Source organism: Ammospiza nelsoni, chromosome 3 (genome assembly GCF_027579445.1).
Source record: "Ammospiza nelsoni isolate bAmmNel1 chromosome 3, bAmmNel1.pri, whole genome shotgun sequence".
Classification (NCBI taxonomy): domain Eukaryota; kingdom Metazoa; phylum Chordata; class Aves; order Passeriformes; family Passerellidae; genus Ammospiza; species Ammospiza nelsoni.
This window is the reverse complement of record NC_080635.1, coordinates 100,830,710-100,856,053: the sequence shown is the minus strand read 5'-3', so window position 1 is coordinate 100,856,053 and position 25,344 is coordinate 100,830,710. Positions and strand designations below refer to the sequence as shown.

Below are 25,344 nucleotides of genomic sequence, written 5' to 3'. Positions count from 1 at the left end.
ACCAGTGTTATCTAACACCTTCATTAATGACAGAGGCAAAGGAATTGAGTGCACCCCCAGCCAGCCTGCAGATGACACCGAGCTCAGTGGTGCTGTTGGCACACCTGAAGGACACCATGGCATCCGCAGGGACAAGGACAAGCTCCATAAGTGTCCCTGGGAAATCTCTTAACAAGACCTGGTGCAAGGTTCTGCACCTGGGTCAGGGCAATCCCTGGCATCAATCCAGGCTGGGAATGAGCAGATTGAGAGCAGATTGATGGGAAGGACCTGGGGGTAGAGGAGAGGCTGGACATGAGCCTTGTGCACTCATAGCCCAGAAATCCAACTGTATCCTGGGCTGCATCAAATGCAGAGTGGTCAGCAGGGTGAGGGAGGTGATCTTTCCCCCTGCTTTGCCCTTGTGAGACCCCACCTGCAGGGCTGCATCCAGCTCTGGGGTCCCCTGCACAGGAAGGACATGGACCTGTTGGAGTGAGCCCAGAGGAGACCACCAAGATCATTGGAGGGATGGAGCATGTCTCCTATGAGGAAAAGCTACAAGAATTGGGATTGTTCAGCCTGGAAAAGAGAAGGTTTAAGGATGAACTAATTGCAACCTTTCAGTATCTGAAGGAAAAATACAGGAAAGATGGAGAGGGACTTTTTATAAGAGCATGTAATGACAGAGGAAGGGGAAATAGCTTCAAACGGAAAGAGAGCAAGTTTAGATTAGATATTAGAAAGAAACTCTTTACTGTGAAGGTTGTGAAGGAATGGGACAGGCTGCCCAGAGAAATTGTGATTGCCCTACCCATGGCAGCATTCAAGGCCAGGCTGCATGGAGCTCCGAGCAACCTGGTCCAGTGAAAGGTGTCTTCATCCATGGCAGGTGGGTTGAAACAACATTAAGGTCTCTTCAAACCCAAATCATTCTATGATTTTATTATTCATTCTATGATAATTTTAAGACCCACACACCAAGGGAAGTTTTCTTTGGTATGCCGCCATAATATTTTCTAAGAGACACCAAATGTGTACACTCAGATGATATAAATGAAAAATTGGTGCACATTAGTAAGACTTTGTAAATTGGAGTTGGTAAAGACATTGTAATCACAAGCCATGTGAAGTCAAACACTGTGATGATGAGAATCAGACCTATGTCTCTTACATCTGCAAATCAGTCACTATGAATTATTTGAGCACTTGATTTCTTACATTTGAATATTTAAATTAGACTAGGCTGGAAAAAAATAGGGCAAGAAATCCTTAGCATGCTGAGCTTAATGAATATTAATAACAATGATCTACAACACCTATGTCACTAAAAATGAGGAAGGACCTTGGACTCAACAGCTGAAAAACTTGATATCTCCATCTGCAGAGCAAGTATGAAGTGCTTTTTCAAAATTCACAATTATTTTCTCTGTATACATTGTGACATGGCTTCATTTTACTTTGTCATTGCTATAGAGGGTTTATTTCACACTAGGGGTGGCAGTTCCTTGAGTTTCTCCACTATATGAGCACGTTTATGTCTTTTAATGAAGTATGAGAATTCATGTCCCCTAAGGTAACATCTCTTCAATGAAGCTCTTTATCAGAATTCTAGAGGTTTGAACCCTCCATACATGCTTTCCTCCAGTAATACACATTTCAGCATGAGATACTTAGTTTTACTTGTTCAGCAGAAACTATTATTGTTATTGAAGAAAAACTTAATTTACTAAATGAAACACTTTTTAGGACAAACAGAATGAAAACGTAAACAATATAATAAAAGAGTAGTGGAATATTGCTGTATATTTGTAGTTGTTAACTATAAAGGTTTATAAAGAATTTGCTTGTGAAGTGTCATCTGTGTAGAGGATTACTCAGTAAACTAATTGTTATAACAATTACAGAGCTCTTATATGGAGCAACTGGCAGGGAATTATTTGTGAAATAGTTAAATCATTGTGACAGCATTTTACAACCTAAATGATGTCTTACATTAAAAGGAATTACACCAAACAGTTACACTCTCCAATTTTAATTAAAAATTGAATTATCCTAAAGCCAAGTACCCAATTCTTTACAAGTACCTAATGCTAAACTGGAGTAGAATATGCATCAAAAAAAAATGGTCATTTAAGAAAATCCAAACAGTTGAAAATTTTTGGTGAAGACAAAAAATATTTAAATAATGTTTTCTTAATGCAATGGCAGAACATGCAGTAAAAGCCTTGCAAGCTTCTCCTGAAAAGCAGCAGTAATGTGACTGGAGTTCATTTATGCCTTCCCTCTTTGTGTAGGTGGCAAGCTACAGATTAAACTTCCTAACTCTTGCCTAAGGCCTTTGGCAGATGGTGTTATCCTAATTTAATTGTGGTGGTTTAGGAGGTTATAGACTTCAGCCTATCCTTTCACTCTGTCTAGGGTTTCTGCTTTTTCAGTAGTAGCACAAGAAGTCTGAGTGTACTGGTCTTTCAGGTACTGCAGTTCACAGCCTGACACAAAACCACAATGGCCAGAATTTGCAGGTAATACACAAGGCAGGACATGCACCAGGCTGTGAACTGTGGCACCTGACACGAGGCACTCTCGCTACTGTGGCAGTGTCCCTTTGGAGGCAGGGACGAAGCCTCTTGAACCTTCGGCAGCAGCAACTGGCAGAGCTCACTGCTGGAGGCTCCAGCCTTTGGGAGAGCTAAGGCAGAAAGAGACGCTGGTAAACAAAGTTTGGAATGCTCTGAGCAGTACAAGGGCTAAACAGGATTCAGATGAAAAAACAGTGAAGCAGGTCAGATGTAATGACTACAGCTTCTTGGTTCTGCCTGGCCTGCAAGTGATATACTCTTTGTTATATCTCTAATGTGGCCTAACACAACACAGCGCTTGAATCAAGAATAATGCTTCCTCTAAAAAACAAAAAACAGGGAAAAGGAGAAAGAATGAGAACATTAACTGATAACAAAGGGCTTTTTATTTACAGTTTGTTTACACTTTCCAGGGGAGTTTTGGAGCCTTTTGGAGTTGGGCACAACATTACATATGAGCAGGAAAGGTTCTTAGTTATCAAACTTTTGGTATATGTTTTATGCTAATCAATTTGTCAGACAAATCATTCAATTCATGTTTTTACTAGATATCTCTTCGGATGACAACAGTGCCCGAAGGGAAACCACAAAATTACTAATGTATGATGAGAACAAAGAATATAAACCTTTTGTTCATAAATTAATCCTATTTCATGCTTTCTCCCTTGAAACATAAGCATCAAGTTAACATGACACTGTTACCTTAGTTTAGACTTATCTGCAGGTATCAAAACTTTCAGTCACAGAAGTATCATAAATGTTTGTTAGAGGCATTAGAGGTAAGGATGTTTTACATTTTTTAAAATTTTTACAGTACTCTACTTTTATTTTTAAACTTCTTTCTAAAAATATTTCTTTACAACTCACATGAAGAAGCCTATAAGGGCTACATTCCCAAGATTTTCAGGCATTTTTCCCAAATTTATGTTCCTCAGCCTAGAACAGCGATCCTCAAAATCCTCTAGCAGTAGCTGCATAATCCTGATATTATAAAAAATTTGTAGGAATCTCATAATTCCTGAGTACTGTATTTCCATGTGCTCAGAGACTGCTACAGGGAATGCTTTGAAGTGTCTCTACTTTGATCCTTCTGAGCCACTGGGTGACAAGCATGTCAAATCACAACACAGCTTGTCTAACTTCATGAGGGGGTTCTGTACTGCAAATTTTCATTTATGGAACATCCCTTAGTCATGGAAAGCAGTGTGGTTTTACATACATCCCTGATATTCCTATTGTCTTGGGAGATGCCTTGGCTGGATTTGCAGGGGATGGAATTCTTACGAACCCTCACAAAAGAAACTGAGCAAGGAGTTAAGGCAGTTAAGTTATGGATTTTACAGCAGTGTTTAGGAATCCATCTTGCCCAGCTTATGACAATGAATTAGATCCCTCCTTAGACTACCATCTAATCCGAGACGTGAAATTCCTGAGAATTAAATGGTGTTCAGGTGTGCTCTGCTCTGAAACACCTCTCTAATTTTTGGAACCATACTGTGAAAAATCCATAAATCCATAAATCTTATGATCTTCTGAGGAAACAGTTTCCCCAATCAGAATTCTCCACAAGTTCCTTTAAAAGGAGCAGAGAAGAACCCATGAGACATAAACCACCTGCCACTTCTCAGGAGTACAGACAGCAAGGAAAGTCATAGCAGGCAGCTCATTTAGCAGTACTATTGTGCTCTATACTTAAGAAGATACAGAGAAGTCTCTTTTATACTTTAAAAAGATTGTAAGTATGAAGTAGCATTATTATTTCATTGAACCTACTTCATGAAAAATAAAAAAAACCTTCTCAGGATTGAAAACTGTCCTCCCTAAAGGTAAATTGGAAGCAAGAGGATGCATGGAAGAAAGTGAAAGAAAGCCAAACTAGTACATTTTTGATAATTCAGATATTGTTATTGAAAAGAACAATGGAGAAAAGATAGGTTGTTGCACAAAACATCTAAGAATTGACAGCAAGACCTAATTACCATTACCATTACCAAGACTTAATTGCCATTTGTCTGAGGTCATATTCAGACTTTAGGAGAATTTTGAATTACAGAGGTGTGCCAGAAAGAATTGTAAAAGAGGAATATAGCCTTGTTATGGAAGGCAAAACAAGGTGTGAAATTGAATCAAATGAAAGAAAAACTTAATTTCTGCAGGATGGTGAAAAATGAAGGGGTAGCTGATTTAATACAATGGGATGGATTCAGGAGACTCACAATGAGTCTCCTGAATCCATCCCACAGTATTAAAACATCCTGAAACAAAACATCCTGAAAAAGTAGAGAACTGGAAACAGAGAATTAGGGTAAAGTTAGGTGAGGATGAGAAGGGGTGATAGATCAGATACAGAGAGAACATCAGTGTATGCAGCAAGAAGTCAGAAACTGAGGAAGTTAAGCATATATTCTAGAGCTCTATAGTTCTGTGTACTCAGATTACCTCTTCAGATAGACAGCGGTGATTTGGGGATGAGAGAAATTTCTGCACATATTTCCAGGGCATGAAACTGGCAAATTTACTAATCTCCTAAACAGGTGAAGCAAGAGTAGCGTAAACAGTTATATAAAAATGTATCTACTATCAGGAAGTAGCAAAGTTGCAATTTGAAATATTATTCAACTTTAAGTTTATTCCAGGTTATTGATAACACTCAGATCTTTGTATGCAAGTGCCAACTCAGAAAATAGTTCAAGCAACAGTCAAAGCAAGTCCACAGTTATGAGTCATGTATTTTAAGTCTAGCAAAGGAAACCCAGGCATATTGGGTTTGTTTCAGCTACTGAATGGAAAACAAAAAAAAGGAGCTTCATGCAGAGCATAAACTTAGTCATGATGCCACTCTGTGAACACTTTGTAAGCCTTAGCTAATTAGTCCATTCAAAATCCCTGCTGGGAAAACAAGTAATATTCTTCTAGTTTTACAAATGAGGGATTGGAAGGAAAGTCACACTACTTTAAATGTCTTGCCCAAACACATGGAGATTCAGCATGGTGAAGTGTAATTAAAAGTTAAACAGTGAGTAATTCTTACTGCTGAGCTCAGACTATTCTTTTCTGCATTGCCTAAAAGCTTAGCAGTGCATTCAGGACAGCAGTGGAGAGGGGATCTGTAGATGGGAGATCTACAGCTACTAAAAATGTATGTGCAAAAACGAAGCAAAACAAAGGGTAACTGAACCACTCACACTGATATGGATTAGCTATTATTATTACTTGCCTAGCTATTATTATTACTTGCCTAGCACTGAAAAGTCAATGTGCTTGACTGCACATTGTATCATCCAAATATATTGTGAGAACTGATTGTACAAAAGAATAAGTTATTTCTGATTACGCAATGCAATCATTTTGACAACATCTCACTAATGTCTATTTCTGTACCAATACAAAGGAAACTGCAAGTTAGCATTAGTGACATTTGCTTCACAGCTGCATGAATAAAATTATTTATTTCAAGCAGCAACCCTTATATAACCCCTTAGTATAACTTTCATTTGCAGCATCATTTCCATCAGCTCTCATTTTCACAATGCTGTGGAAGTCACTATGTAGACTTAGGATACTTCAGAAGCAGCAAATCAGGCATGAAAGCTCTGCTGAATATTAGGGTTACTCTTTAAGCTGACTTGTTATTTCAGTGAAAATCTCTGAGTGAGAGTCACTGTGCCACCTGATACAATGTATTGATAATTATGAATAGGAAAACATGGTCTAGACTCCAGTTATTGAAATATATCACTAATAGCAAACATCTATCTGAAAAATGATTTGTGCTCATGGGAGCTTCTCTTCCTTTCACTTCTCTTCCTTTCATGCCCCCCATACCCATGAGGTGGAGCTGCTCCAGCTCAGACACAGACTCGGTGGGGAAATGCAAAGACTACAGCCCTCCCTCTACTCTTACCTGCCTAGTGTGACATGAGATGCTCCTTCATCTTGGTACAGGAGGGGTTCCCATGGTGATACAGCACCCTCTCCTTCTTTCCACTTTGATTAAGTCTGTATTTCTAAATCTCACAAACCTCGCTAGTTGAAACGATGCACGTGACAACAGCAGATGCATAGTATTGTTGGCAAATCAAGCAGATTGAAATTTAACACTGTGAAAGATATTCAAATACCAATAGAAACTTTTTTGTTGCTGTTAAACTGACCTGTGACTGTGAATAACTGGCTTTGTAATTTTGATTGAAATTCATCAATCCAATTTTCTGGTCCTATGGCAAAACTCACCCTACAGAAATCTATTTTGTTTGGTCTTTGTAAAATGAAAGAAAAAAAGGAAAGTGTAAGGAAGCAATTTCTGAATTTGCAGTGACAGATATTTTCCTTTGATTTCACACATTTGCAGAAGACAGAAGAGACCTTACCGTAGCTGTCGTAAGCCTCTTCACTTGTTCCGTGACCATAGTCGTAATATTCAGGCACACTGTAACAGATTCAGATAGCCGTGTCACTATTATCATGGGTAACCAACTCAAAACAGAAACACAGTTCACAAAATAAAAGCCATTTTAACACATGATGGCATAGTCCAGCTAGTTTCAGGCATAGGGAATATTCAAAGATATGAGAGATAATGTATCAGTGACAATAAAAGCTATTGAGTACATAACATTTCTTATCTACTCAGCATAAAAACCCAAATTTGATTCTAAATACGTAAATCTGAAGATGTGACAAAGACTGAGAAAAATTCTATCTGCAAAAATGAGGTCTGAAAAAAGACCACTGTATCATTGACTATTGTTAAACTAACAAAATGGGTTTCATCCTCATTTACCTGTAATTCTAAACATTTACGTGTCACCAAACTCAGTGTGGTTTGTTTTCACAAAGCTGACTGTATTGTATGGTGTTGAACCTGTAAACCACTTAACTTTGCCAAAAACACTGACAGGTTTCTTAAAGAAGCATGTTCCCACTGCCTGTAGAGAGAATTTCGATTCTCCACAGTCTTTTTCCTTACATAGTTATTGGACACCTATGGAAAGTTTTATACAGTGATCAATAAAACACAAGTTGAAATAAACTAGGGTCTAGGAGTGCAGAATCACACTTAACAGTCTCAAACTCATTTTTTCACTGTTTTCAAAGTCATATTAACATGCTATCAAAATATTTCAGATAATAGTTACATTCTGATAATCAGCAATTCCAAGCTATTACATGGAGTGAGGATCCAGAAAATTCAGCATCTGAGACATAATTAAATGGAAAGGAAATTATCCACATTTTTTTATTTATAGTTTGCATTATGTTTTTGGAACCTGGTAGCAAATTCAAGATCAGGCTACTTCTGACTCAGATAACAAGTAAGCATACAAGAATCAGTCTTTGCCCAGAAAAATCTGCAAACTTCATGAACCACACAGGAACCCAACAGAAAATATAACATTTTCTCTTTTGATAGTTTTTAGTTGTTGTTACTTTTGCTTCTTTTCCCTGGACACTGCATGAGATAGACTCTTGCAAAATGAACAGAAGCAGGCAAGAGGCTCAATATTGCTATAATTATAACATTATTGCTCAGGCTATTTTCCATATTGGATTATTGTTTTAAAAATATTAGTTTACACTTGACAGACAAGCTTGGTTGACAGTGGATGGCAAGTAGAAATATTTCAGAAGTGCAGTAGAGATAAACAAGTAATCTGTAACAATTATTTTCTTAAGCTAATTTTAACTTTGCTCACAAACAGCCTGTAATCAGATTTTAATTTCTTGAACTTAATAGATATCCATAACTATTACTGGAATAATTTCTGAGAATGATTCTCTATCTCACTCGAGAACGCGGAGTGCATACATCTGATAACTGACAGTCAAGCTGTTTTGACTTGGGTCATGTCATTCCCTGAATGGCTACGGATAGCTCTCAGTTTTTGGCTACAAATGTTCATTGATTTGTTTTTGTTTTTTTTTTTTTTGAAAATGAAACTATAATTGTGTGCATTAATTCAGTAGTTTAGTCAGAAGTCATTCATGTGAGTGAATTACAATGACATCAGTATCTCAGAGAGATGAAATTCATTTGCTTAAAGCAGTTGCAGAAAGTGGACATAAGAATAACATGAATGAAATGAATGAAATTAAGTTGACACTTCAATGAAGACTTTTCCCAATGCCAAATCGAGCTCTATAGGACACAAACAATGTCAAGACTTCCCAGACAATGGAAACCATCCAGCTGCTTGAAAACTAATTATCTAAATATAGAAACTCTCCTATTGAAATGGTGCAAGAAACAAACAGGAAGAATTCATCTTTTAGTTGTAGAGCACAATATTAATTCTGTTCTATCTTGCAACTATTTTAGTAGCCAATTAAATGAAATTACAGGATTATGTAAGTGAAGCAAAATACTGCAGCATCAGGGTTAAATCATTTATCCAGTCATAGCTACAAAGCTTAGACGTAAGAAATGACTTGCACTGTTCAGAACAGACACATGACAAACCACCCAGCTCTGGCAGACAGCCGTATGAAAAACTATTTTTAGAAGCTGCATTTTGGCATATTGCCTGCTTTCCTGGCTAGAGGAGGGTGTTGGACTAGTGAGTTATGTTAAAAGAAAAGAAATACAAGAACTGCTATCTTCTGCCAGCAGATAAGACGCTAATACTTCTTCCTGATAGGTTTTTGCAAACCTAAGCAGCTGCCTCCAAAGGGGAGCAATCCAAAGGCCAGTAACTTATCAACAGCAATCCTACTTTTAGTGATCACTGATGAGGGCCTTGAGCTATTTCCCACCAACATAACATCAGCAGAACACAAGACTTGTAAGAGCAGGTAAAAGATTCATTGCTACATTATTGGTGCCGTATGTTTTTATTTGAGAAAGAAACATACAATCACAGAGATAATAAGGATGTGAGAGAAAAATCCTGCAGTGAACATTCTGAACATAAATACATTATCAACAGAATACTAAATTAATACATAGAAATCATAACATAAGAAACAATCTGTATTACAACTATAAAAAGGAAGTCATTTGTTACACCCTGGGTATTTGATGCCTGTGAGCATAATACTTAACACACTCCTGAACACATATAATTCATAGCATAATACATGATTGTCATCTTAGTCCTACAACTTTATTTCCCTGAATATAACATCTTTGTTGTAGATTTGAGCCAAAATGGCATTTAAAATTCCTTGCCAAGTCATATTGAAAAGTGTTTTGAAGAATATGTGAATAAAACTTACTTCTTACTATGAAATACCAGACTTAAAATCATATTTTGTGGGCTAGACTGCTTATCCATTCATCTGCTTTATTTCAAAACTCTCTGAACAGTCACTATAATCTATTATATGCATTTAGTTGTAGGCATTTTCCTCTGTTTTACAGCAAAATAAACAATGGGTGATATTTATAAAAAATATGTGATAGATTAAGGCTTTACAAACATGATCTTTTTTTTGAAATTACTGAACTAGAGAGAGAGGTAGTTCCATTTGCATTATGGCCAACTGAGAAGGAAGCAATCAGCAAATGCATTCAGCATAAATAATACTTGTTTATATACTTTTATAGTTCTCAGACTGTTCCTGGAAAATACAGTGATCATGAGCTCTAGAAACCACTGATTCTCTTGGCAGTGCTAATTGGAAACAAAACACCATTATCTATCATTAGCATTCATTACTTTCAAGCAACATGAAGTGTAATTTACTTAAAGTACATGCACCCACCTGAAAGCAGGCTGCAAAGCATTTTATAAAGCAGACAGGATTAACTCATTACCAACTTTCAAGCTTTTACTTCACTATACTTTAACACCGTATTTCTGAAACATAGAGGTCTTGATGTACTATGACTTACACTTTGGGAACCTTCTACAGGTAGCACTCATGGAAAAAATTTATATACACAGGGGTATGTATTCTAGAAATAGTTTAATTTGGTTTTTATATGAGAAACTCTGATGTTATTTTTCTCTATAAAAAATATTTACAACACAGATATATGACCCTGTCTTAATTCCTCTTTACACTGGAAATCTTCATAATCTACCTATTTATGCTTATTGTTTTTAACTTTTCATTTCAGTTAATATTTTTGAACATGTTCATTTTAAAGATTTGAAATCAAAGTTTCTTTGAACAGTGATCTCTTCTCTCTCTTCGTGCTGACAGAGCTGGATCAGTTTCCAAAAAAAACCCAAACCCAAAGCACAAGATGCTTGTTTTTGAGAGATGAGGGTCCTTTAGTGCCTTCCAAACTGTATTATCTAGGGCTCCTATGATATGATGAAGGCTCAAGTACAGAGACTCTAACCGTTAAGGCCTACAAAGACTTTTAACCTCTCATTAACTAGGACTTCTTCAAATTGGCACTAGTGCAAAAAAATGAATTCCAGTTTGACTGTGTCAACACCCATGGGAAGCCACACAACTTGCTCAAAAGCCTGTAGAGAATAGCCCTTTAAAGTGGTTTAGGCTGAGAACCACAAACAAAAGTGTTAAGATTGAAGCCGCAAAAGCCTGACTCTTGGGTCAACAAGCTACCCAAGGGAAACGTGATGCTCACCACTCAGAGGTCACTGGGGTTAGGAGCAGGAAAACAGGACATTAATGAATAGACTGCATTAGCCTTTGACCAGTCTCTTCCTGCACCTGCAGGAGGCTGCTGGCAAGAGACCCCGGGTTATCAATATTACCATCTGGCTCCCTGGCTGCTTTTACAGCTGCAGTAATTCAAGGCAGCAGAACATTGCAAGAACCGAAGAACAGAAGTATTTCTTGTTCCCTTGTGCTCTTTGGTTGTGTGTGGGTTTTTTGGTTTTTTCCTTCCTTTCTCTCTTTTTATCCTTCAGATTTTTTTTTTTGGGGGGAAGGATGCATCTAAGCTTTTATTCTCAAATGTGGTTGCAGACATACAATGAGCTCTCTAAAGGTACAAGAAAGGTACTAGAAGGTGCTGCCTCTAAAGGTACAAGAAAGAGTTTATGTTATTTAAACATCTCTAACGAGTCAATCTGTACAGAAGCATGTTCTGTAGTCTATCCTAAAAGATCCTAAGAAATGGAAAGTCTTTGAGTAAGACCAGTTAATTCAGATTTAGCGGATCATATTTTCCTGTAAAAACATTTTTTTCTTCCCTAATGGTACTTTTAAAGTGGGAGAGTATATGTTAGTATAAGAGTACTTTACTGGGAAATGTTTGGGAAGAAGCTGGCCAATTTAGAGGCTTTTGATAAATCACTGGAGCTATAACTCTGCCATTAGATAATGATTAGGCTTCTTTTGTGAAATACATGAATTGATTCAAACTAGAGATTCAGATGAAGTTCCACAGTTCACACTCATAATGAAATAGGTTAAAAACTTTTACACTAGCTTTTGAATAAGTAAAAATAACTTGAGATACTTCCATCTTTGTGTTGTAGAGATCAACAATGTGAGAGTGTGCCAATACTGTGCTTTGGGATTGGAAATCTCTGAGGAGGGATTCCCAGCCTTTGACAGTTTGCAATCAGCATCTATACATGCATACAGATAAACAAACCTTTATCACTCCTTAGAGATATATTCTAGTCAGGGTTACCTTTAGACAAGATTCTTGAGTCAAGCTAATGCCCAGGATAGCTCACAAGGACCCCTAGAAGTGGGATTTAGTATTTTAGAAGTGGGATTCAATATTTTAGACAAGTCTCTTTTTCACATCCTCAAATGGATCCTGCGTACTCTTGATCTAAAATGATCTCATTCTTTCCCTATATAATCTCAGTTGAGTAATCTTTGGCATTTCCAACTTCCAACATCAATAAGTGGTACAATCAAATATTCCATTCCTGTGCCAACAGGATGCAGTCTAATGTTACTGCAGTTGTTTTATGTAAGATTCTGTAAAGCTTCTCCCTCCTACACGAGGGAGAGAGCCAGAAGGATTTAACACACAGTTGGCCATGAAAGAAAAGCTGTTTACACAAAGCAGTATACTTCTGCCTGGAAGAGAGGGGAGCAAGATCTGCATTCACATGAATTACAATATATGAATTTTTTACAATATAATATCTCAGAGCAGAAATGTGTGAATAAAGAAATAATCCTTCTAGGAATCTGAAACTTATTGGAACATTCTTACTTAATAAAGCACTGTATCTATAGGGAAAATGACAAATCTTTTGAATATAGGAACTTACAAGATTCAGTCTTAAATCACAAATATAGTCCTTTACTCAATGCTTCTTTAGAACTAATGGAATAATATGGTGAGCATTTTAGTGGATAAAGTCTACCTTTTTCTGAAAGCTCAATTTTGATTGTATACAATATTTTTAACAGAGGATAATATCTCCATTTTCATACTCCTGGATTTATTTAGTACCTTACAACGTGCCTGAAGTTAAACTAGATTCAACTGCCTCCAGCATTTTTGTGTTTGATTTTGTGCTACTGAAAATATGAATTTAAAACTATTATAAACAATGAAGGCAGTAAAGTAATACAAGCATAGGATTGGAGAGCCAGCATAATTGCAGATGACTTTGGTTTTTGAAGTTTTTGCAAAATATGAAATACAAACCAATCTGCCATTTAATTTCACACGGCAGTTTCTATTTATCTATTCTACATTTCACTGTGATTTTCTATAGATACAAAATTATGATTAACTATTTCAGCAAATAATACCAAATGTCTGCAGACACAATATTTGCAATGGGAATGATGCAGCATTTTAGGAATCCTAGACAGTTTTAGAGGAAAAACTTTTCTCTAGTTGAAAGTAGTGAAATTTGACTCAACTTTGCTCATTGAATCAAATAAATGAGAAGTGGCATTTGAAAACAGTTTCTGATGATGAATGCCATAAGTAGATTGCTGTGAAGATACATAAAATGTCATATTCTAGGCTTCCTGCCTTGATTGATTTCAACAGATTGGAAATAAAATACAGGGAAATCTTTATTTATGGACAGACGGATATAAGCACATGGCCAAAATGAAATTTGACAAAATAGAAACACAATGTACAGTGCTTAAAAAGTGAAAGAGTGAGTAGTAGACAAAATAATAATGAATATCTAAGTTTGAAAAAAATCAGTGTAACTATTCTACCTATTGCAGCCTCTACTGTATTTATGTGTCTATGTATTTTACTACATAGTAATATTTTGATAGTGAGACAGAAGTCTGCAATCCTCTGCTTATTATCACTAAAACATTTTATTATGTGATAATTACTAATTCAATTAATGATTATTCACAGTCTTGTCTAACCATTGTTTTTAAACTAAGGACAAAATTCTTTCATTTAACTACAGATAGTTCACAACTAATCTGCTGGAATTTTTCAAAAAGCAAGTAGCTGAAAACAGTGGGACTTCTGAATAGAGTTCACCAAGGAACATGTACACCCAGCTGAACCCTATACTGATGTCTTTACAAGTGTACTAGTTTGTTATTTTACTTGCACCACTGCTTTGAGAAACTCATCTTTGGAAACAGTACCTTGATATCTGCAGGTCAAGCAAGGATAACCAAGATGAACTGGAGCTCATGCAAATATATCCTGCTGATGGAAATAATTCTTTCAGATACAACTGAATAAAAAGTTGTCTTTTTGTTGAGTTGACTCTTCCTAAGTCATTTTTCAGCATGGCTGTGCACTGCTGTGATTGTAGTGTAAGTCACATAAGTGACATGGATTGAACTGTGGTCCATCCCTGTTGTACTCCTGCATATCAGATCAGAAATAATTAAGTGATTCCTAAAGCTCCTCTACTAGCAGCCCACACAGCAGAAAAAAGAAGCTATAAACACAAGCTTTACAGTAAATAACATGAACTTTGAAATAGAAACAATAACTAGTGAAAACAGTTTCTTTTCAAAGTCAATAACTTGTCATATATTCAATTTCAGTGGCTGAATATGCTCCTGAAATTTTCTGTAGGTATGAGTAATTAGAAGAATGTGGCACCAATTAAAGGCTGAATGGATAGGTGTTGCTACAAACAGATAGTTACTGGGATAAAACTACATTGATAAGGTCATAGTATCTTATTTTCCATAGCAGGATAGTGGACACAGAGAGCATTTTTGTCCTTTTACTTCTGTTCCTAATATTGAGAAACAGATGCCCAACTGGACTTTGCACATAACAGCGCAGCTTTAGGTATTATTGTACGTTCTGAATTAAACACAATTCCATGTGGTGAAAGGTATCAGTCAACTTGAATTTCTCTGCTACTGCACCTTTTTTTCTTCTTCAGTCCTCTAAGAAAATTCCATTTCAGCAATTATCTAACACAATGTTTGTCAGTCTTCAAATCTTGCAAGAACTACTTAGAATTTATTCCAGATATACTAGTGCCATTTTTCTTTATGTTAAAGCTTAGATTCTGTAATATCATTAATATCTTAGAGGGAATATTTGGAGATGACATAGCCTATAACATACAATTCCAATCAGAAACAGAAGTTTATCTCCTCAGAGATGCAGGATGGGTTTGATGTGTGCGTTTGACAGACCAAAAAGAAGTTCTTTGGCCAAAATGATCGGCATACCAGCATGAAATGTCTGCCCAGAGGACTGCTACCAAAAGAATTACATAACTTATTTGCAAGATTAACAGTAAATATTTTGCCAAGAATTGCTTCAAGGTCCTAAAACTGGGTTACTGTTATTATTATTAGTGAGGCTGGGTGCAGACAGGCACCTACGTCATCTTGCAGTCACAGCAAGGATGACAACATGCTATCACAAGGCCTGTACTGCTGTGGGATGGAATCTGTAACAGCAACATTGTGCAGTATTTTCATCTGTCTTTTATCACTGAATTATTTATTCTTCTTGTCAGTAAGTTATGGATTTCCTGATATTTACAAGTCTATTTACAGCCTAAGGTGGGAGTCATCAGCCCTTCTTTCTTTAGACTGCACACACTGGCAACTCATTTTGCTGCTGAACTATGTTTTTAACAAAAGCCATAGAGAAAAAAGGCAGAATATAAAGCTAGGCAGCCAGACCTGAAAGCCATTGCCAATACACCATCTACCTGTTCACCAAAACCACAATGGATTGATGGATGACTGCTCATGCCAGGCATTGTGGAACAGGGAAATAACATCAAACTCTAAATTTAAGCTTCTTCAGATAATCCTTGTCTTCTTTGCTCCTCCCTGTTGGACAGCACTGTTTACACTACGTATGGCTGGATAAGGTGGGCACAAGTGAATTAAAGAGAATATACCCTTCCTGGTTCATCCCATGACCTGACAGTCCCAGGTTTCCTTGGTATCTCTTTTGGCTGTGAGACATCTCTGAAATGAAACTGTTGGTGCTGGCAGAGACACAACGGCCAGTGGCGATGACTGCAGATGTGGTAGCAGAGCTGAAGATGGCTCCGTTGGCCATCAAGATTCATCAGCAAATGATCCATTTTCACCAAATTATTCTGCTGGTCTTGGCTGAGCAGTTTGCGCACACTTTGCACATGGGACAGTCTGATCGCCAGCAACCTCTGAGTAACCAAAGAGGCCGATCTTCCACATCTCACAAAACTTTGCATCCTTTTCTTCTGGTGATCTAGCGATCTCAGCCCATTAATCCTGAACAGTGGTGATAGATCAACAGACTTAAAAGTTCCTGGTAAGAAAATCAAAAAGTGCATTACATTTTGAAAGCTAATATGATTCTCCTACATTTTCTGTTACAGTTGAGTTGGAAAGAAACACTAGTATCATTTTGTATATTGTGTCTACATTTTTTTCAAATAAAGTTACCAGACTAGAGGTTTGGGCAGTAGATCTAGCTGGCAGAAATGTTTTGAATGTCCTCTGCCTTACTTTCAAGTACACAGAGAATAGAGTATGAACTTAACAACTACTGAATATCTCTTGGTGTGTCTGGACAGTCAGATATTCTTATCAATGAGAGCCATCTTCACATTATATGGAAGGGAGGGGAAGAGAGAAGAAACAAAGGTCATAGAGAAATTCAAATTACAGTGCATTATTGCCCATGGGAAGTATGTCAGATATGGTGTCTTCTCCTGCCCACTGATACAGTTGTTTCCTTGTTGTTTTTGGTATTTGACAAAGCATTCATTGTAATTACCTTAAAAACTGTATTTTGACATCTGTATGAAAAAATTTCTAAAATGAGTAGTTTCTAAATGTCCTCAGAAAATGTGTAGTCTTTCACAGAATCCTGCAAATAATGCTTACAGACTCAGTTGGGAAGGACAGACAGTTCATTTAAATCTGTCCTGGGGTTCCATCTTGTGTTCTGAGTTGTCATTATGGGACAGGAATATAAGGAGGGGAAAAGAGGCTTTACAAATACATCTTCTGCTATTTAAAGCAAGACATACCTGTGTGCAGTACAGACTGTCATAACTCATAATTCTCTTATTTCTAAAATAAGCCTCCCCATCTTAATAAGGTACAGGTGGCACTTACCATAGTGAGTGTCCTGCTTTTCTGTTTCTTCAAGTTGCTTCTTTGCTCCATTTCAAAGTGTGCTTGAGACTCCTTTTGGCTTGTTCAGACACGCAGACTTACTGTGGGTTTCATTCCAGCCTGATTCTGAGACTCTGTCATAATCTCTTCCACAGGGGACCCCATCCCCCCAGTTTCAGCCTAAAAATCAGACTGCTGTCATGAAGGACAGACAGAGCTTTCTGTCTGGAGAAGTTCATTAGAGAAGTCCACTAGAGAAGGACTTATACCAGTTGTATTGTTGGACCTGCAACACCATCCCTTACCTTTAGTACAAATTTTTAGATAATTCTGCACTGAACTACAGCATCTGACCAATCCCCAAGGTCTTGGGGATTGGTAATTGTGGTGCTCCTTTTACTAAACCATAATCCTATGTTGCAGCACTGTGCATGTTGATACTGTGCTTGTTTTCTCTGCTGTTGGCAGAGCTTATTTTGCAAAATTCTAAATCAGATGTCTTGGACAGCAAAGGACTAAGGCTCCCTGTTTGGGCAGAAAGATTTTGGCAAATGGGAAGAAGATACAAGGTAAGGAAGACAAAGCAGTGGTAACAGGGGTAGTGGTGGCAGGCTGCCCAAACTCTGTCTTTACTCTGTGCGAGGGGTGAGCAGGGGAACAAGGGGAATTTACTGTGAGCTCTGTCCTAAAGTGCACTGAAGGCAGCCTGAGCTCAGACCATCCACCCTGTCTGTTCATGGCCCTCCACCCCAAAATGTTCTTTTTGAAGCACTGGAGAGAATAAGGCTTGGCCAACATGCACAGTGAGACAGACAGCAAGACAAAAGTATGCACAACTCTAAAAAATTCCACACTGAGTCCCAAATAAGCCATAAAAAGCAATGGGAAACTCTGCCCTTAACATGAACAGAAATCTTCGTGCTCTGCATTAAGCCACTAACTACAATTGTTTCTCATCTCATGCTTTAGAGTTTCAGTCACTCCCTGCAGAGGGAAGCAATGATAATTTCCTGGCTGAGCACAGACATTTTTGGCAAGTTTTTCTTAATTTTTTTCCCTTAAATGACACAGAAGATGAGATGAGTAAGTACTTTGGAGCAGTACTACTTATCTTCTTTGTTAGGTGTGCACATGGTATGACTCATATGACTGGCCTATAGTCATAAGCAAGATCTGAGACTTGGAGAAAACATTTTGAAATACACATCTAACCAAATATTTTGGGTACACTTTTTCATTGTATTGTATTATTTTTATTTTTTGCTCAGTAAGCAGGCATTTCTATGAAGCTAAATGGCCAATAAAGTGCAGAAATACAAATTGTGCATTTAATGGTCCATTTGTTCTTTAAATCTTTGAAACAAGAAGCATGGAGCTCTGAAAGTGCTCTCTTTGAAATCAATAGGCTACTTGAGGCATTAAGTGCCACTCAACATGGGTAAGTATGACCACATGTCTTGTCATATATTTCAAAAGGAAATATTTTAGTTGCAGATTTTAAACAGATTAGGTATCCTGGAGGTACCTCCAATTAGTAGAAAACATATCTGATGACTAAACTTAATAGCTGTTTAATTGACTAAATTATGTGACTATAAATTTTCTACCTTGTAACAAATTATCACTACTAGTTCTAGCTGCATTATAATACCCTCCTCATAAAGTTGATATATTTGTCATTTAGTTGCCTGGGACATCAACTTGCAAAGAAATTACAGGTTAATTCAGATGTTATAAAGCAATGTCATATCAAGATATTTCCAACTAATTATTGTTTTTACATCAGAAGCAATATCTCCTGTGACAATTCACTCTTGTAGCAAAAAAGGAACTGAATTGTTTTAAAAAAAGTTGAAGTACATTTGACAACAAGAATACCTACCTACATAATGACATGACGGGTGCAGCTAGTAAAGTATAATTACTTGAAAGTGTAAAAGTATACTTGATGGGGTTCACATTTAGGTGTGAAAAATCCTTTTAAATATACTTCACTGGGTATAAAGATACTTAAAAAGTATTTTTTATCCACTGAAGTATCACTCACTACAGCAGTTCTGAAGCTGAACATAATTCTGACAGGCCTTTACATCAGCAAAGCATTCAGTTAAAAAGATGGCTGAACAGAAAAGCAAGTTTAAGGTCCTCTGGCCTTGGGAGTTAAGAACTCTGTATGTATACATCACTTTCTTGCTCAGTGAGAAACACACTAATTTAGTTAAAATTTGTGTCTTTACTTGTTAAAGTTTCATTTGACTTTCCACAACCTTACAAGAACTTTCAGCAGTGCATAAGAACACTTCCTGAATAAATGGTTGAAAAACCCTGTTATCCTTTAGGTTTAATGTGAGAAAGATGCCATTCCATATTTAGTAACAATGCACTGGCAGTCCAATTAGTGGATGAGTGTGAGGTGTATGTGTATAAAAAAGGGATAATTTTTGTTGCCTCATCTTATTCACACAAATTGATGTAAGATGTGAATGTAGCCTTTTCCTATTATTCCACATCACAAGGATAAACATAAGTTTCCAAACTTATAAATTCTGAGAGTTGCTTAGAAAATAACTGGTGGAAAACAGATAGCTTCAGCCTTACTTTTGGCATGTAATTCCCTTCTATAGTTTACCTTGATGGTGGATGACAACCAGAAACTGATTACTATCACAAATATTTTTTTAATTTCTTTCTGATTTTTCTCAAAACATTCTAAAAGCTGTAAGTATGAGATATCTTTCACAACTTATCATCAGTAAAGGAAAAAAAAAGGGGACAAATAAGTTCAGAATAACATCAAATAAGAAAATTATGTAATTGCTTGTTAAAAAAAACACTTTATTTCCACCAATTTTAAAAGCATAGCTGCTTACATTTTTATGTCATCTGAATCTCTGTATATGGATTTGGACTGTGATTATTACTTTTTACTTCAAAAGTACTCAGAGATGTGTAAAATTTAATGTGGAAAATAAACCAGGAAATTTACATGAAAAACTAAGATAAAAAAGTGTACTTTGGAGAAATAATGTAAAAACACAAATGCTTACCTTTGTGTTTGGGTGGCATAACTGTTATCATATGCCTCATAGCTTGGATCATCATATTCACCCCCATATCCATCATCGTATCCCTAAGGGGAAAACAAAACACCACAGCTTAGAAGAGTGATAAATCAAAGCGTATTATCAAGCTGTAAAAATAAATTGCATCAACATGGGCATGTCATGTTTGCCCACGATAATGTGAAACATGGAGCTGACTGAAGAGAATTGTGAATCGTGAAGAGCAACCTGTACATTGCAAGAATAAAGTAATCAGTCACTCATTTAAGAACTCAGCTTATTCACTGATAAACTGTGGTGCATTGTCCAAACCACAGTGCCTCAGTTGGATCTGTGTGGAATACTGATGAATGAATAATAAATCCAGCAATTTCTGAGCAGTTTGTTACATAAATGGTTCTATAAATATCTACAGGTGAAATAAAAAAAATGGCAGGTCAAAGATACTGACTATTCTACACTATTAAGAATGGTGATAAAATCTTAATATTCAGTATATTGAAAAAATGCAAAACAAAACAAAACACAGCAACCTATGAGAAACAGTATCTTTCAAGCAAGTAATGGCATATTACTTTTAAAAATAATGCAGAGTAAGCCCTTTTACTTTCACTGAGCATCTTACTCTTTTATGCTTTTCTGTGACAAATTAGCCAACAATTTAGTACAGGTTCCTGCCATCTAACTTAAGGTTCTCACTGAAGAGCTCAGACGGATGAGCAGGCCACCTAAGGCAGAGAGACACAAGTGACTTCAGAAAGTGGTTCAGCTCATCTAATGCCTGAATTTTCCACCAAGAGAGTCACTGGCAATTGTGATCCATTGTAGCTGTCTCTGAACCAAAGAATGCTCAGGAACCACAGAATAAATAAACAAATACATATATATATATATAATCCAAGGGATGACTTTTGATATGCTCTTCTCATAGGACAACAGAGTAAGAAAGAAATGCTGTATGGAATCTAATTTCTTTTATTTCTTTGTGATTTTGGGAGCCAGTATTTGTAGTTAAATTGCAATGAAATATTTCATTGTCTAAAGAAAACCTTGCTGTTAAGGGAAATGCTAAAGGAAATAGTGGACTTAAAGAACTTTTACTTGATGTTAATTACAGCAAAAGGCAATTTTCTTCTCCCACAAACTATGCAAAATTTAGTCAGCTTGGGGGAGAAGGGACAGCATGAGGCAGTTCCAAAATAACAGCAGTCCAATAAGCAATCACTCTAGTACACTATCATAATCACCTAAAGTACAGTTAGTTTGGTACTTCATTATTTCTGCTAATTAAACTGCCCAGCGGTATTAAATAAGACTTCACTGGCATTCCTAAATTCAAGAAAACATTCTATGGAGGGAGCATTCAGTTGTTTCCTTAGGTCAAGCATATTAAATCTGCCTGTTCCTCTGGGCTGCCCAGCAGTGAGGGTAAGTGTGGATTCCAGGTGGGAGGTTTCATCCCTGTGGTGCTCTAAGTCCTGAAGGAAGGACAGGACTCTGCATGGTGATTTCACTGTGTCAGCTGTAGTAAAGACTTTTAGGGCAGAAGGGAGTGTCCATTTTCAAGCTGGAAATGGCCTCTCCCAGAATCTGAAGTCAACACAAACCCCATCATCTTCCATTTTAGGTGGCAGTGCACCATTCTGACTTGTCTGCATTAGTAAGAACTCATAGCAAAAAGTACAGCTAAAAACATATCCCTGCAGATGACAGTGATATATTTATCATTATATAGCTAAATAGACAATCTTGCTTCAGGGGACAGGATAAGAGAAACAATGCACCCCAGGAGACACGTTAGTCACATTGATTAGTATGCTACTGGGTGGGATCCTGCTACTGCGAAGATGAGGGTGATGGGAGTTCCTATATAAAGTCAAATAGCTAGAGGACAGACACTTCAGCCTGCTTACTCAACCATCTGAGAGAACAGGAAAGGCAACAATTACAAATTAGCTCTCTCAGTTTCTTGATGCCTGAGGTGGATCAACGTTCAGCATCAGCAGGGCAGAGAACACTTGTTAATATTTGACACCTCTGTGGGTTCACGTTACAGACTTTAACAGTCTCCCTCAAGGCTCAGAGCAGGTCAATACAGTGCAAATGGTTCAAGTGGGTTGGAAAACAAAGTAAAGAAAGTACAATGTACTTTTAATGAACAGAAAGTATTTTCTGGATAATATTCTTTTATTTGTGCCAATCTGTATGAAAATTATCTTCTACTTTATTGAAAGTTTAATGCAATGTACCCAGACACCCACCACACCTTTAGGTATTGAGAACAAAGACTCAAAATAGTTCCTTTCACATCCTTGAAGTGTATTAAAGTCACTGAGTAGTTTTCACTTCTTTAACCTTCAGATCCTCAGAACCCACAGCTTTTCTGAAACTATTTCTTGGTCAGGTGCTTTGAGAGATGAAGCACCCAGTTCCCACCTACAGCCAGCTAAGATCAGAAGTTGTGAGTCTGAGGGCGTCCAAATTCACAAATTCTCTTCTATGTGTGATGAAGACGGTGCTCCAAAAGCAGTTTTGTATAAATCTAGAGACCAGAACCCAGGATGCCCTCCCCAAATACAGTGTAAATTTTTACTCAGCACCAGAGTCAGCATTAATGCACTTTTTAGGTCTATTAGTGCTTCTATAAAAACCAACCTACCTACCTAGCTACCTAGCTACCTAGCTACCTTTTCCTGTATAGAAGTCTTTTTTGTCCCATAATAACTGCCACCACCACTCAGAAGAAAAAGCCTCCTACAATGAACTGAGAAATATGCAATGGGCAACTATTAGAAATATTTAAAGTGATAGCCATTTCTAGCCTAGGTTTTTATGCCAGGCTACCTTTATCTCAGGTATTTATTAATAAAACAACTTTCCAAAACATGAAAAAACTCAACAAAACCTCTTTACTCTGTGTCAAGGGAAAGGACAGTGAGGCATCCAGTGACGACAGTGAGTCGTCCAGTAAGATTTGCTCTGGCCCTACAACAATGCATCTTAGATATGACATAAAAGAACAGAAATACACATTTGAAGCTGCAGTGACACTAAGAATGTTTATCACCAATTTCAAGGAGTTTTGGTACTGTTTAGAGTTAAAAAATAATAAAAAAGAGATGATAAGTAAAAATTTAAAAATAATTTTTCAATTAAAAAAATTAAATGTTTTGAAAATGAACTTTTCTAAGTATTTACCTCCCCACAAATGGGAAGACTGGAAAAACTCTTAGGAGAATCTCAGAACAGCATCTGAAATTAGCATTTGCAAGGCTCACTTCAAGAGGAAATATTCTCTACTCTACTACTGATAATGAAAATTACAGTCAGTGGAAAAAGGGATGTAGAAGCAAAAACAGACATAATTGAAAAGAGGCTTATATTCTACCACCTGAGAAAAAGTTAAGTACCAATTTGATTCAGCACTCAAGAGACTATTGAGAAGAATTTATTTTATTTATTTAGATTTACTCAAATCCTCTTCTATTTTCAGATGCTGAAAAAGATATTCAAAATACAAACAAAATTTTAAGTATCATAAGTTACAAGGGTATCATAATGTAACACAATCTGATGTCTTTAAACATGAATTTTCTTCTTAGTGTTAAGACCCTGTTTCAAACAGTAACAGCCTATACTCAAATGCACCAAGTTTAAATCACCTCTTCTCTGAATAGCCTTAGAAAATAGAATTTTCATGGTCTGAAAAATGGTAGGTTTCAACTCTGTGAAACCAAGAAGAAAAATAAATCTAATACTTCTAATGAAAACCGTCCTGCTCACAATATTTTATGTATGTCCTTGTAATACATGAGAAAATACATTGTAAGAGAGTTGAAACTTATTTGGTTTTTACAGAAAATAGCCCAACTCTTTCTAAAGCAGCAAATTGCAAAATGGCTAGACTTTAAAAAAGAAAAAAACAAAGCACAAACAGTAAGTCAAAATAAAGTGAGTTATGCAACTCAGTATTTTACTTGGCAAACATGTGAACATGAAAAATACCTGCAGTCAGAGAACCAGAACAGCCCTTCTCATGATCTGCATCTAGCAGTACACAAAACTTAGTCCTGTACCTCAGAGAAGGTGAAGGTACAAATATCCACCTCTAGTTGTAACTCCTACATAAAAGCAGTTAAGGGACCTTTGCACAGTTGTCTTAGGTTGGATGTTCTTAGGGGTATTCCATTCCTATCTGCTAGAGGTGTGGCAGTTATCTTCTGTTAATTAGGCAATTTTCTCTATCTCTTCCACAACCAATCCTCCCTCTGGGGAGACATCTGCTGTTAATAGGTGACATTGAGTGTCACTGCATGATGGATAAAATTACAGCATCCCATTGTGAGAAGCTCTGCCCAGGAGGAGGAGCCAAGCATTCCTACCTGGATATAATCTGAGAGTTGGAAGACCACAAGCAGCCTTTCCCACTGGATTCCCAGAGAAAGACAGGCCTATCTACACCACCACTGGATCTTCAGAGGAAAACTACACCCTTCTACAGCATCCCTGCTTCAACAGACCCACATCTGCCACTGCAGGAGGACTGCAGCCACCATTTCAATTGGACTGCTACCAACACCCTGACCAACAGTAGCCAGTTGCACTGGTGACATTATATCACATAAATATAATTTAAATTAAAGAATTCTTTTCCCTGTGAACTGAAATTAACTGACTAAAAAGCAGCCTTCAACTGCCAAGGGAGGATGGGCTGCAATACACCCACTACTGGTTTTAATATCTTTACTATATCTAATATTCCTCTTTACAAAGTTTCCAGCAAAGTAAATGGTGAACCTCTCACACATCCTGATGCTCCCATAGCTGGAGAGAGAGAGAAATAGATGGAGCTGGCTCTGGCCATGGAGCAGTAAGATTTAGTGAATCAGAGATAAAGAAATAATTACAAGTATCTACTAAAAAGTGACAACTCTTCTGCCCAAGTTTGGTAACTTAGGGATGGTCTAAAGCATCTCACTGTGCTTTGACTTGCTAGACACAATGCCATATATGTTAAATAAATCCTATAATAATCTAAGAAAATTATATTTCCAGGCTTTGAATGGCTGGGAATTCCAAGAAACTTTACTTTTTATTTTTCAACCGTTGAAAACTGGATAGTCCATCTCAGAGCTTTTAAATGCTCCAGTAAATGCTGTGGTACCAGGAAGGAGCAGAAATGCTTTCACAGGTGCTTAACAACACCTTAATCAGTATTTAATTTTAAACCAGATTTCACTATGATGCATTATTAATGCTGAAAGTAGACTATTTAAGTGGCTGCAACTTGGCCAAATGCAAGA

General features: G+C 37.0%; 1 protein-coding gene across 4 annotated transcripts in view; it reads right to left on the bottom strand.

Annotated features, from left to right (window-relative positions):
* The window catches only part of KHDRBS2 (KH RNA binding domain containing, signal transduction associated 2), a 340,127-nt gene that overhangs the window by 39,087 nt on the left and 275,696 nt on the right, over positions 1-25,344 (bottom strand). For all 4 annotated transcript variants that reach the window (XR_009418061.1, XR_009418060.1, XR_009418062.1 and 1 more), the window contains exons 7-8: positions 20,027-20,109; positions 6,932-6,990 (exon numbers count right to left, since the gene is read on the bottom strand). Coding sequence is in view for 1 of the 4 variants with exons in the window: in XM_059468285.1 (XP_059324268.1) it covers positions 6,932-6,990; positions 20,027-20,109 (142 nt within the window). In the remaining 3 variants the exon portion in view is untranslated. The remainder of the gene's footprint in view (positions 1-6,931; positions 6,991-20,026; positions 20,110-25,344) is intronic.